Source organism: Bos grunniens, chromosome 19 (assembly GCF_055505025.1).
Source record: "Bos grunniens cultivar Pamir isolate PY7600 chromosome 19, Bosgru_T2T1.0, whole genome shotgun sequence".
Lineage (NCBI taxonomy): Eukaryota > Metazoa > Chordata > Mammalia > Artiodactyla > Bovidae > Bos > Bos grunniens.
The window spans coordinates 30,408,874-30,422,400 of record NC_141183.1 but is presented as its reverse complement, the minus strand read 5'-3'; the positions used below and the strand labels follow the sequence as shown (position 1 = coordinate 30,422,400).

The following is a 13,527-nucleotide window of genomic DNA, read 5'->3' as shown; positions in this document are numbered from 1 at the left end:
GTGACTGCAGCCATGAAATTAAAAGACGCTTACTCCTTGGAAGGAAAGTTATGACCAACCTAGATAGCATATTCAAAAGCAGAGACATTACTTTGCCAACAAAGTCCGTCTAGTCAAGGCTATGGTTTTTCCAGTAGTCATGTATGGATGCAAGAGTTGGACTGTGAAGAAAGCTGAGTGCCAAAGAATTGATGCTTTTGAACTGTGGTGTTGGAGAAGACTCTTGAGAGTCCCTTGGACTGCAAGGAGATCCAACCAGTCCATTCTAAAGGAGATCAGTCCTGGGTGTTCTTTGGAAGGACTGATGCTAAAGCTGAAACTCCAATACTTTGGCCACCTCATGTGAAGAGTTGACTCATTGGAAAAGACTCTGAGGCTGGGAGGAATTGGGGGCAGGAGGAGAAGGGGACGACAGAGGATGAGATGATTGGATGGCATCACCGACTTGATGGACATGAGTTTGGGTGAACTCTGGGAGTTGGTGATGGACAGGGAGGCCTGGCGTGCTGCAATTCATGGGGTCGCAAAGAGTCGGACACGAATGAGTGACTGAACTGAACTGAACTGAATGCCCTACTTCTTGACCTGAGTAATGAGCACATGAGTGTTTATTATATTGTTTAAAAATATTTGTATATATACACTTTTATCACTATTTGGCTTCCATACCAGGTTTCACACCCACAAAAAAACTACTTTCCCCTGAAGGAATCTGTAAAAAGAAATATAAATTTTGCTTTCATCTAAGAATACTAAAGAAAATACTTTCTGATTCGTAGCCTTCAGCTAGAAAATAAATCTAATAATTACTATAAATCTATCTCACTCAAAGTTTAAACAATATACAAATTTTTGGTTTTTATCTTGCCAAAAAAAATTGTGGGTTATTCTAGAAGTCAGCATCATTTAGGATAACTTTTGCATAAATGTGAAAAAACGTAAAAGCACACATGCTTTTTCCACAAGCTGTGTTTAAGCCTGGGTGAGGTGAGGACCACAACTTTCTTGGACCACTTACCTGATACTCAGGTCATAACTCCCACTCAGGAGAAAGTTTTCTTCTTCACACAAGAAGAGGGCCCGGACACTTCCAGCATGGCCTCGAAACCTGATGGGTATCTCCTTTACACGTATGATGTCCAGAAGTTGGATCTTTCGATTGGATGACACAGCTAACAAATCTCCCCCAGAATAGTGGATGATTCTGTTTCGGTCCCACCTGAGTTGCCAGGAAAAAGACGCACCATGAGAGAAGAGAACCATGGAACTACTTAGTACAGTGCCTTTCGCCTATAGCAAATGCCATCATGGAAGATCCATCCAGCAAGGGATATAGCAGAAGGCAAGACCTAGTGTTAATAAGCCCTGATGGATCCCTACCTCACACTGTAACAAAAATGCATTTCAATTAGATTTAAAGCCTAAACACAAAAGGCACAACTATTTTAACAATTTCTGCTAATGTATAATAAATCCCCAGGACAGAGAACAGAGTATGCAGCATTTTCTGCTTTATTTGATCATGGAAACCTTTTTTCACAGAAAACCTCAGAAGAACACAGCTGGGAAGCCCTATACCCACTGCATATCCCCCTGCTGTCATTGTTTCCCTTAATCAATATCCAGTGAGCATACTACATTAGGGGCAAAGTCTTGTGCTAATAGGTGCTCATGGGAAATACAAAGACGAGTAAGATATGGATGGACCCTGCCCTCAATCAGTATGAAATCCAACAAAATAGGGTGAGTTGAATTAATTTTCCAATCATAAGATTATTAGCAAATAGATAAAATATGAGCAGGATGACCAAAAATTTTATTGTCCAAACTGAGGTTTTTTTAATCATGAAAGGGGACACTATTATTAATTACTCGAGGACCACAGAGTAAAGCAGGGTTGTTTGGATAAACAGGGATGGACAGTCACTCTAAATACGAGGAGCAATTCCTGACATGTTTGCCCTCATTCCATTTGTCGTATCTAGAGTTCAACCTGTCATTCTCTCTGCTAAAGAGCACGTATCACCATACTGCTCATAAACACTCAGCTCTGCCTTTTCCCATCTGTTCTGTTCTCCCCCTATTTGACTGGTCAAGATGCAGTTTGTTAGTAAGGTTCACAGCCAAAAATAGAATAAAAGATGTCCTTCACAAAACTTTTTGAATAAAGAGTGAAGTCCTAGATCTAAAATATGTCAGGAAGTTGACATTATGAAAGGATCTTCTTCTGGCATATTCAAATGATGTCACGCTACATAGTTACCATTTTCATATTTAACATGAAAAGACACAGTACTTTGCTAGAGTGGGTTACCAAAACATGTATAGTATAGCTCCATTTATATTTAAAATATGTATTTTTACATGCCAAGAAAAAATTCTACGATAGACATCAATATTAATGGTAGTTATCTCTAAGTGACAAGATTATAGAAGAGATTTCTTTTTCTCTATACATTTTCTGGCATTTAGTGGATATTTTTTCCAATGAGGATATATTACTTCTAAAATAAGAATTAAACAGTAAAGATAGTTTTAAAAGATTTTAGGCATGTGAATTGTGCAAAAGGTTGCTGGTCAGTGTACCCAAAATTTGTAAGGGCAGAGTGTCCTCCACCCACAACTGTTTGTTGTTTAGTCGCTAAGTCATGTCCAACTCTTTTGCAACCCCATGGACTGTAGCCTGCCAGGCTCCTCTGTCCATGGGATTTCCTAGGCATGGATGGTAGAGTGGGTTGCCAGTTCCTCCCCCAGGGGGTGTTTTCCACCCAGGGATCGAAACCATGTCCCCTGCATTGACAGGCAGATTCCTTTACCACTTAGCCACCAGGGAAGCCCACCCTCTACTGAGAATGGTGCAAAAATCAAGCACCAAGTCTCCAGATGGGTTTGGGGCTGGAGTTTCATGTGAAGAAGGATTGCTTTTCCAATGAGTGAGGGTCATGGGAATCCTTAGATGCTTGCGTGGGTAGTCCAGGGGCCCTGGGCCCTAGATTCTGAGCCTAGTACCTACGTGTCAGAGAGGATGCGGATGTTGTAAGAGCCACAGAAGACATTCCTCTCCTCCATCTGCACCTGCTGAGTCTCCTGGTTCTGGTATGCAGTCCACAGGTTGTAGTCATTCTAACAAGGCAACACCCGAAGTCAAAGGACAGTGGCAACCTGACCCAGAGTCCCAGGCATGCACCTTGGGATTCCCCCTGGCAAGGGTGCAGGGGTCCGAGGCCTTCTCCTCTTCAGGCCATGGCAACTGCTACGTGGTGATGGGGAGGGCGCCAACCAGTGAGAAAAGGAACCCCTGAGTGTGAAAATACTGAGTCGAGGGTCCTGATTCCTCTTCCACCTCTGATTCTGTGAACGTCCGGTGCTGCTGATAACATAACTTTTTTAAACTGAGCTCAGGACCCAGATGCATGCAAAATAAAGTCACTGGTGCCCTTTGACTGACCGTTTCATGGAACCCAGGGTTTTATGTTCATATTGTGTACATGTGACAGTACAGAGCATACTTGTGGGAACTCGAAATCACAATGAAATCGCTGTGAAATCACAAGTGAAATCACTGCTGCACGCTCTGGGCCTTGTGTGTCCAGGTCTTTACACATCAGCAACCCTCATCTCCTCACAGCTGCATCACACAGCATGTCACCTGCCCCACCAAGTATTCTCATCATTTCACAGATGAGACAGCTGAGCCTCAGAGAGGGTAGCCTCAGAGAGGCCCTGCCCCCACGTCCTTCCCCATCCCCAGCCACAGACTTCTGCGGCCATGAAATGCAGGGACAGCCCAGTGATGGGGACACCCAGTGATCCTGACTTTGCTGCTGGCTCTGAGTTGCCCACTAGACGCTTGGCGTCATGGACATAGGACCTGATGTGGGAGACTCAGTCAGGAAGCACTCCAAGAAGACACCCAAACGAGCCCTCACTTAACAGATGAGGAAGATAAGGCTTAAGGAGAGGAAATCACTTGCTTAAGGAGAGGAAATCACTTGCTTACAGACACACAGCACAGGACCCTGGCCTCCTTCTTAGGGTACGTCACCTCCCATACCCCATATCCATATGCTCTATCCCATATCCTCCATACCCCACATCCATAATATGCTCTATCCTGTACCCCACATCCATAATATGCTCTATCCTGTACCCTCTGATGTCTGACATCCTTATGTGAGGTCCGAGCCTGGACTTCGGCCTTCCGTGGCCAGTAAGAAAGGACACCCTACAGTCACTTACCCCAGATGCCATCAGAACCCACCTTCGTTCTCAGTTTCCACTTCTGATTTTTCACACGAAGGCGCTTCCCATCATCCGTCATTTTTGGAATTGGGATAATAACCTTGTTGGCGTAATTAGGGTCTATTCCCCTGGTGTAGGACCCCTGGGGGAAATAACAGAAAACAGTTATTCTTTGTCCTTACACTCCAAGAGAAAACTAAAAACTAGTTCTTGGTAGGGTCTGAAAGACGGACAAGCGCTGGCCCAGGAAGGCCTGGGCCTGGAGAGTTGGGCCAGTGGTGTGGGCAGACTGGCTTGAGGAGGGTAATGACATCAAACACCCAGGGAGGACCAGCAAGAATGGCGGGTGGCATGGCTGATTCATGTCAATGTATGGGAAAAGCCACTACAGTATTGTAAAGTAATTAGCCTCCAATTAAAATAAATTAATTAATTAAAAAAGAAAAGAACAGTGGGTGGTCCCCAGCCTCCAACATGTGGCCTGTCTCAGGGCCTCCTCATCTGTCTCCTGTCCCCTCCCTCTGCTGGGAAAAAACCAAACTACCAGGAACCCCTGATTTAGGGTCAGGCTTCAGGCAAGAGACAGAACTGTAAATGCCAGAGGTGGTTACTATCCAGGGAATAGTGCATCATAACCTAAAAATACACTTTGTGGCCTTGTAAACATCTGTGTATGTGAGGCTCTCTTATGGCACAAGCTCTGGTAAGGCTCCCTGGGGAAAGCTCACAGCTCCACGGGGCATGGGGAAGGCTCTGCCTCTCTCTGCCTGCGGGGCTTCTAGACGGGGTGCTCCCCTCTAGAGAGTCAGTGGTGATCGGGAGTCTGGATATGAGGGCAGTGAGGAAGCAGCCCACGTGGAGCTGGAGGCCAGCTTGGGGGCCACCACAGACGGGAAGGCTTGGCAGAAAGGAGGCTGGTCTGACTGTCCCTCCCAGACAGGCCGTACCTGCAGGAAGGTGATCTGGTGCTGGATGAAGGAGTGCATGGACAGGTCGGCCTTGACCTGCTGTGCCAGCGCCGCCCAGTGCTGGCTCACAAAGCTACACCTGTTCAAGGTGCTCCTATCCAGCAAACCTGGAAGAACAAGAGGTGGGCCTGGGAACCTCCCACCTGGGCCACGAGGAGGGAGAGGCGGTGCTTGAGAAACCCCCCAACAGGCCCCACATACTTAGAATATACTTGGAGAGGTGGATGGGCAGCTGGCGGATGAAGTCGCGGTACCTGCTGACCCCAGAGGACAGTTCTCTGACAGTGTCCAGCTCCAACAGCACATCAGTGGCCGGGGCCAAGCCTGATTTGGACACACTGGCTTTTTCAGAAAATAGCCTGTTCATCTCGGAAATACACTGGAGCGAACTCTTCCACCGTACTTCTAGAGGGAAACCGGGGAAGGGGCACAACTGGGGCATCTTTGGAATGAGTCCAAGCCCACCCAGGGACATGTGCTTTCTCTGAGCACTTTTGGGCTTCCCTGCTGGCTCAGCCAGTAAAGAATCTGCCTGCAATGCAGGAGATCCATGTTCAGTCCCTTGGCCAGGAAGATCCCCTGGAGAAGAAAATGTCAACCCACTCCGGTATTCTTGCCTAGGAAATCCAATGGACAGAGGAGTCTGGTGGGCTACAGCTCATGTGTGTATGTGCTTGGTCGTTCAATAAGGTCCGACTCTATGCAGGGCTGCAAAAAAGTCAGACATGACTTGGCAACTAAACTACCACCACCACCAGGCCCAGAGCAAGTCCTTGCCAAAAGCTCCCCCACCAAAACAGAGCTCATCAGAGTCTACCCTGAGGCCACTGAGCTTTGGTCATTTCTTCTGCCAAAGTGCAAATACAATTTCCCCTAACCAAGCATACAAGCAGTTTTCAGCATTCCCAGCTCAAGGTGACATCTGCAGCATGAAAACTGCCCTGCTGATGAAAAGGCATGGTGTCCAGAGTTCCCTTTAAAGGATCCCAACAAGAAAAGGTCTCAGACAATTTCAAAAGAGAGGGGTGGATGAAATGAGATGGACAAGATGGTGACGATTATTGAGCCTGGAAGACAGTTACACGGGTGACGATTACACTGTTCTACCTCCTTGGAACAGACCCTGATGCCAGGAAAGATGGAAGGCAGGAGGAGAAGGGGGAAACAGAGGATGAGATGGTTGGATGGCATCATCGACTTGATGGATAGGAGTTTGAGCAAGCTCCAGGAACAGGAGAGGAGAGAGGAAGGAGCCTGGCATGCTGCAGTCCGTGAGGACACAAAGAATCAGACACGACTTAGTAACTGAACAACAAAAACAAACCTATTTTTTGAAACTTCAAATTTTCCATATAAAAAGCATTTTAGAATCTATGCTTTGTGTTTCCTATATTTCCATGTATGTGTCTTGATTCAAAAACCAACTGAGGACAGGCTTAAGGTCAGAGCCCAATTCCCCACTGCTCTTATTTCCACCTCAAGACTGAATCCAGGGACAGCCCTGGTGGCCCAGTGGTTAAGATCGCACTCCCAGTCCAGGAGCCTGGGTTCAATCCCTGGTCAGGGAACTAGGTCCCTCATGCCACAACTAAAGATCCCACATGCCACAACTAAAGATCCCACATGCCACAACTAAGACCTCACAGAGCCAAACAAATAAATAAAGACTGAATCCAGTGCTGCAAAAATAGCTCCTGGTGGGTTGGATCCTGGAGGTGCCCCTCCCCTTCCCTGTAACAGAGGTCGGGGGGCTAGACCAAGGGACACAACCTGGTGCAGAGGGAGACTTAGGATCACACTGACTGATTTTCATCCTTGTTTCTCACCTCACCAGTGAGCATGTGCATGCTCGGTCGCTCACTTGTGCCCGATTCTGTGACCCCATGGATTAGCCCACCAGGCTCCTCTGTCCATGGGATTCTCCTGGCAAGAAGACTGTAGCGGGTTGCCATTTTCCTCCTCCAGGGGATCTTCCCGACTCAGAGATCAAACCTGCATCACCTGTGTCTCCTGCATTGTAGCCGGATTCTTTACCAGCTGAGCCATTGGAGAAGCCCACTTACCAGACGTGGGATTAAATAAGGGAATAAACACCAGAGTGCCCAGCCCACTTTGTAGACAACAAATGAGTGTGAATTGCCCACATCTGTCCTCCTCAGATTCCATCACCTGCCAGCCCCTCCAGGTCCACAGGGACCCCTCCCCTTGGGCTTTCCTGCCACCAGCAGACTTACCAGCAGTGGCTGCTCCCCGCTGCACAAGGTCATGCAAGCTTGCTTTTCCTGTAGCTTTGGACAACGGGAAGGTTGTGTGCCTGGTTCTGGCTGCCCAGCAGACTTGTGAGGTGTCACACGAGTGTGTGTGGCCTTTCTCAGGGATGAAAAACATGTTGGTAAAGTCTGGGTCAGTCCCTGAAGAACAAAAGACCAAGACGAGTAGCTCTTGAAACAGGTGCATGGAGAGGAAGTGCTGAAGAAAAGTGGCTTTTGGTCTACCGGTTTCTTTTAAATCTACACAAAACATCGGAGAAGGCCCTGGCACCCCACTCCAATACTCTTGCCTGGAGAGTCCCATGGACAGAGGAGCCTGGTGGGCTGCAGTCCATGGGGTCGCTAAGAGTCGGACACGACTGAGCAACTTCACTTTCACTTTTCACTTTCATGCATTGGAGAAGGAAATGGCAACCCACTCCAGTGTTCTTGCCTGGAGAATCCCAGGGACGGCGGAGCCTGGCGGGCTGCCATCTATGGGATCGCACAGAGTCGGACACGACTGAAGCGACTTAGCAGCAGTAGCAGCAGCACACAAAACAGACCAGGCCAGTCATGTCTGTTTTTATTTAGGGGTCTCTGAGTTTCTACACAAAAGTCACAGAAAGCTTCTGTTAGCCTTTGCCACCCTGCCTCCACTGCAAACCTCATCAGTTCTCTATATATGCAAGGATAGATAGAGACTGAGAGAGAAGGAAGGAGGAAAAGAGAGAGAGAAAGAGGCAGGAGTTGAAAGAGAGATTGCTTTTTTGAAGCACTTACTTAATTTTCTTCGGTGATATGAATAAATGCCCTTGAGTCAAATTAGAAAATTTCATTTTTAATAGAGAAGCTCCCCTAGGAGAGGGAGACCTGTAAATACAAGGAGATGATTCCTACGGTGGAGGAGGACCTCAGAGCAGGGCACGTGTGTGGGCAGATCTGCTTCCCTGTCTGAAGGGCAGCCTTGCCCATGGGAGATGCTTAGGATGGGAGGCCTGGTTTTTACCCCCCAACTGGATGACCACAACCAAGTCACTCAGATTCGCTGAACTTCAACATCATTAACCACAAAATAAAGGTGCTGGACTGGTCAATCTCTAACCTAACTGACCGGATTCTCTAACTTTCTCCACCACTTCTTCATTCCATATAATTATTCTTTTACTTCCTGGACACACCAAAGAAAGCAAGTGCCTTTATCAGGTACTAATAGCCCTCTTCGTGCATGCTCAGCCTCTTCAGCCGCGTCCAACTCTTTGTGACCCCAGCGACTATAGCCCGCATCTGTTCATGGGATTCTCCAGGCAAGAATACTGGAATAGGTTGCTATTTCCTCCTCCAGGGGATCTTCCCAACCCAGGAATTTTTACCCACTGAGCCACCTGGGAAGCCCCTAATAGTCCCCTGCTGCTGCTGCTAAGTCGATTCAGTCGTGTCCGACTCTGTGCAACTCCATAGACAGCAGCCGACAAGGCTCCCCTGTCCCTGGGATTCTCCAGGCAAAAACACTGGAGCTAGTTGCCATTTCCTTCTCCGATGCGTGAAAGTGAAGTTGCTCAGTCGTGTCCAACTCCTAGCGACCCCATGGACTGCAGCCTACCAGGCTCCTCCGCCCATGGGATTTTCCAGGCAAGAGTACTGGAGTGGGGTGCCATTGCCTTTTCCGTCTTGAAATTCTATGAGTCTGCAAACAGGACCACACTCCAGGTCTCATGGACAGCAGGAATCCCCCACTCTCAAGAGCTCGACCTCTGAATCTCTCCATTTCTTGCCCCCTTCCAACCTTCTCCCATGCCACTAAACCTCTGCTTGCCTTTCTAGACAGCCCCCTGCAACCCCAGTCCCTTGCCTCCTTTCTGGCTGCTTTTGCTGCCCTAGTCCAGCTGGCCAACACCTTCTCACCAACAGACTGGACCACTGGCTCCCAAAATGAGGTTCACGGACCAATATCAGCATCTCCTAGCAACATGTTAGCAGTGCAGACTCATAACCCACATCATACCTGCTGGGTCAGGAGCTCTGGGGAAGGACCACAGCCACCTGGGTGTCAATAAGCCTTCCAAGTGATTCTGATACAACAATAATGGAGAACTCCTATCCCAGCCTTATTCAGTCCTTTCATGCCTCCAGAAGACTCTTGAGAAGTTCCTTGGACAGCCAGATCAAACCAGTCAATCCTAGAGGAAGTCAACCCTGAATATTCATTGGAAGGACTGATGCTCCTTGAAGCTGAAGCTCCAATATTTTGGCCACCTAATGTGAAGATCAGATCCACTAGAGAAGACCCTGTTGCTGGGAAAGACTGAAGGCAAGGGGCTGGGAGTGGCAGAGGATGAGATGGTTAGATAGCACCATTGGCTCAAGGGATATGAATTTGAGCCAACTCTGGGAGATAGTCAGAGAAGGCAATGGCACCCCACTCCAGTACTCTTGCTTGGAAAATCCCATGGATGGAGGAGCCTGTTAGGCTGCAATCCATGGGGTCACTAAGAGTCGGACACGACTGAGCTTTTCACTTTCTTGCATTGGCGAAGGAAATGGCAACCCACTCCAGTGTTCTTGCCTGGAGAATCCCAGGGACGGGGGAGCCTGGTGGGCTGCCGTCTATGGGGTCCCACAGAGTCAGACACAACTGAAGTGACTTAACATAGCATAGCTGGGAGATAGTGGAGGACAGAGGAGCCTGGCATACTACAGTCCACGGGGTCCCAAAGAGTCAGACACAACTTAGAGACTAAACAATAACATCTGACCCAGCTTTGGATAAACTCCACATCCAGGTTCAATTTCATGTCCAAGCAAGGAATACAGTGGAATGAATGGAAATAGGGCTTCCCTGGTGGCTCAGGCGGTAAAGAATCTGCCTGCAATGCAGGAGACCCAGGTTCGATCCTTCAGTCGAGAAGATCCCCTGGATAAGGGAATGGCAACCGACTTCAGTATTCTCGCCTGGAGTATCCTATGGACAGAGTAGCCTGGTGGGCTACAGTCCATGGGGTCACAAAGAGTAGGACACGACTGAGTGACTAACACTTTGACTGAATGGAGAAAAGTCCTAGGTTTGGACTTCTTGGCCTGGTTTCCGTGCAGAGCAAACTGAAGGGCAAAACGAGTCAGCAGTAACCTTAACCCCCTCCCAAACCCACTTCGATCCTGAATGCACTGAGGCGGGAACCGGCCCGGCACTAATGAGCAGAGACAGCAGGACCAGCCACTTCTGGGCTTCAGGGATGAAGAAGTCCCTGAGCCACATTTGACAGCTGAAAGTTCCTTCTGCATGTGTCATTTCATCATTTTCCAGAAGGAAGTCACATTTCAGCAGCTTCTCCTTCAGTCAACAGGACCAGGCACCAGGATGGTGGCTCAGTCAGTAAAGAATCTGCCTGCAATGCAGGTGAGACCTGAGTTGTATCCTGGGAAGTTCCCATGGAGAAGGAAATGGCAACCCACTTCAGAATCCTTGCCTGGAGAGTCCCATGGACAGAGGATCCTGGCAGGCTACAGTCTATGAGGTCACCAAGAGTTGGACACGACTGAGCAACTAGCCCACCACCACCTGCCATCTGGAAATGCCCGTCAACCTGAGCTCGTCCACATCTCCCATCCCTTCACAGGCTCCTGGTCTCCAGGGACCCCCGGTCTCTCTACCTGTGGCCTCGCTTACCTGAGGTGTCACCCCACTCTCTCAGAAACAGGACTCTGATGACGTCAGTGGCGGTGAGCAGCAAGCTGGGGTCACACATCTGCAGCAGCAGGAGCGTGTAGTTGGCCTTCGTCCGCTGGCTGCTGTTCTGGAGCCAATGTAAAGCCTCCCGCATCTTCTGCTCCACCGTTTCGTCCAGCTTTTGATTCCAGGAGGACTGGATCATCTTGCCCTCCTTCCTGCTCAGGTCGACCCGGGTCCTGTGGTAGACCAGATCCTTGCCCTGCGTGGTCTGCAGGAGGGTTAGGAAGTAGTGTAACAAGTACAGGCTGTCCAGTTGCTGCAGGACACTCACCAGGAACCTCCTCTGGAACCCAGCACCCACCCTCCAGAACCACTCTCGAGTGGAGAAGATCTTCCAGGCCAGGACACACGTCTCACACTTCTGGCACACAGGGACAGAATCATTCCCCTTCTCACAGCGAAAGTACGGGGCATTCTTGAGCCTGGACTCCAGGTTTTCCATGGCCCCGAGAGGACTGGCTCATTTTATCCTTGCCCGCGGCCAAACCCCAGAAGGACAGGAGACGCTGATGAGTATCCCAGTTGAGCCTTTTCCGATATGAACATCTCCTGAAGAAAAGGTACACTGCTGCAATGGGGTGGAGAAGTTCTCTCTCCCAGAAACTGCCGGTTGAGTCTGGCTTTCAGTACTGACCTCCTAGGAAACATGCCTTTACCGTAAATCTCCTAAGCCTGGTGCTGCTCAGAGGGAGGCAGTTGCTGTATATTCTGAAAGAGCTGGTCATCTCATTTCTAGAACAGGAAGAGAGGTGGTCAAATCTAGACAGTGATAGACCCCTTTTGAAGAGAAAAATATACGGTGGAGCCTGGTGTTGAGGCTTCCGTTGTTGTTGTGAATGAATTTTAAATATTTATGAATATGAAATTAGATGGAGGCTTCTGTGGATGGCTGTTTAGTTAGAATGATCTTGTATACGTTTATAACTATCTTCTTAACATCAAAGTGAAAACATAAATGCTTAATATATGTTTGCCTGGTAGGCTACAGTTGGACATGACCGAGTGACTAACACTTTTGCTTCAGTTTCACTTCACTTTTCAAGTTACTTAAGTGTTTCAGAATGCTAACCAAGGGACTTCCCTGGCTGTCTAGTGGTTAAGATGCTGCCCATCCAACACAGAGGGTGTGAGTTCAATCCCTGGTCTGCAGACCACAATCCCACATGCCGAGGAACAACTAAGCCCATGAGCCACAACTACAGAGTCTGCACTGCGATGCCAGATCCCTGATAACACAAGGAAGATCCTAAGGCCTGCCACCAAGACCCAACCACAGCCAAGTAAATACAAATACTAAAGTAAATAAATAACAACCAAGACCCAACCACAGCCAAGTAAATACAAATATTACAGTAAATAAATAACAACAAAGACCCAACCACAGCCAAGTAAATACACATATTACAGTAAATAAATAATAATTAAAAAAAAAAAAAAAGAATTCTAAATGGAAATCTCTGCAGGTAAAACTCCTTAGTAAAAAAAATGTCATTGGACCTGAGCATATATTTGGGGTCTCTTCAAGCTTCAATCACATGCCAACCCTGGTGTCTGGAGACACCACAGCTGAGCGGAGAAGAGTGGGGAGTCTGGGGTCAGACCCCAGGGTTTGGACCCCAGCCCAGCTGCTCACAAGGTCTGTGAACACAGGTGGATTACTTAACCCTTTATGCTTCAGTCTCCTCATCTGTAAAAGGGAGACAACTCTTCAGTTCAGTTCAGTCGCTCAGTCGTGTCCGACTCTTTGTGACCCCATGAACCACAGCACACCAGGCCTCCTTATCCATTACCAACTCCCGGAGTCTACCCAAACCCATGTCCAGTCTACCCAACTCATGGGTCTACCCAAACCCATGTCCAGTCTACCCAAACCCATGAGTCAGTGATGCCATCCAACCATCTCATCCTCTGTCATCCCCTTCTTCTCCTGCCCTCAATCTTTCCCAGCATCAGGGTCTTTTCAAATGACTCAGCTCTTCACATCAGGTGGCCAAAGTATTGGAGTTTCAGCTTCAACATCAGTCCTACCAATGAACACCCAGGACTGATCTCCTTTAGGATGGACTGGTTGGATCTCCTTGCAGTCCAATGGACTCTCAAGAGTCTTCTCCAACACCACAGTTCAAAAGCATCAATTCTTCAGTGCTCAGCTTTCTTTATAGTCCAACTGTCACATCCATACATGACTACTGGATAAATCATAGCCTTGACTAGACGGACCTTTGTTGGCAAAGTAATGTCTCTACTTTTTAATATGCTGTCTAGGTTGGTCACAACTTTCCTTCCAAGGAGTGAGCGTCTTTTAATTTCATGGCTGCAGTCACCGTCTATAGTGATT

At 48.1% G+C, this 13,527-nt stretch overlaps 1 protein-coding gene across 7 annotated transcripts in view; it reads right to left on the bottom strand.

The window, feature by feature from the left end:
- FBXW10B (F-box and WD repeat domain containing 10B) overlaps positions 1-12,621 on the bottom strand; it is a 31,032-nt gene extending 18,411 nt beyond the window's left edge. For 5 of the 7 annotated variants that reach the window (XR_015147853.1, XR_015147852.1, XM_086358717.1 and 2 more), the window contains exons 1-7: positions 11,127-12,621; positions 7,445-7,621; positions 5,412-5,615; positions 5,190-5,317; positions 4,262-4,384; positions 3,014-3,123; positions 1,019-1,219 (exon numbers count right to left, since the gene is read on the bottom strand). Coding sequence is in view for 4 of the 7 variants with exons in the window: in XM_086358717.1 (XP_086214843.1) it covers positions 1,019-1,219; positions 3,014-3,123; positions 4,262-4,384; positions 5,190-5,317; positions 5,412-5,615; positions 7,445-7,621; positions 11,127-11,631 (1,448 nt within the window). In the remaining 3 variants the exon portion in view is untranslated. Of the gene's footprint in view, positions 1-1,018; positions 1,220-3,013; positions 3,124-4,261; positions 4,385-5,189; positions 5,318-5,411; positions 5,616-7,444; positions 7,622-9,464; positions 9,640-11,126 lie in introns of those variants that run through there. The other 2 variants (XM_086358719.1, XM_086358721.1) reach the window with 2 other exon arrangements.
- Between the last annotated feature and the right edge of the window lie 906 nt (positions 12,622-13,527).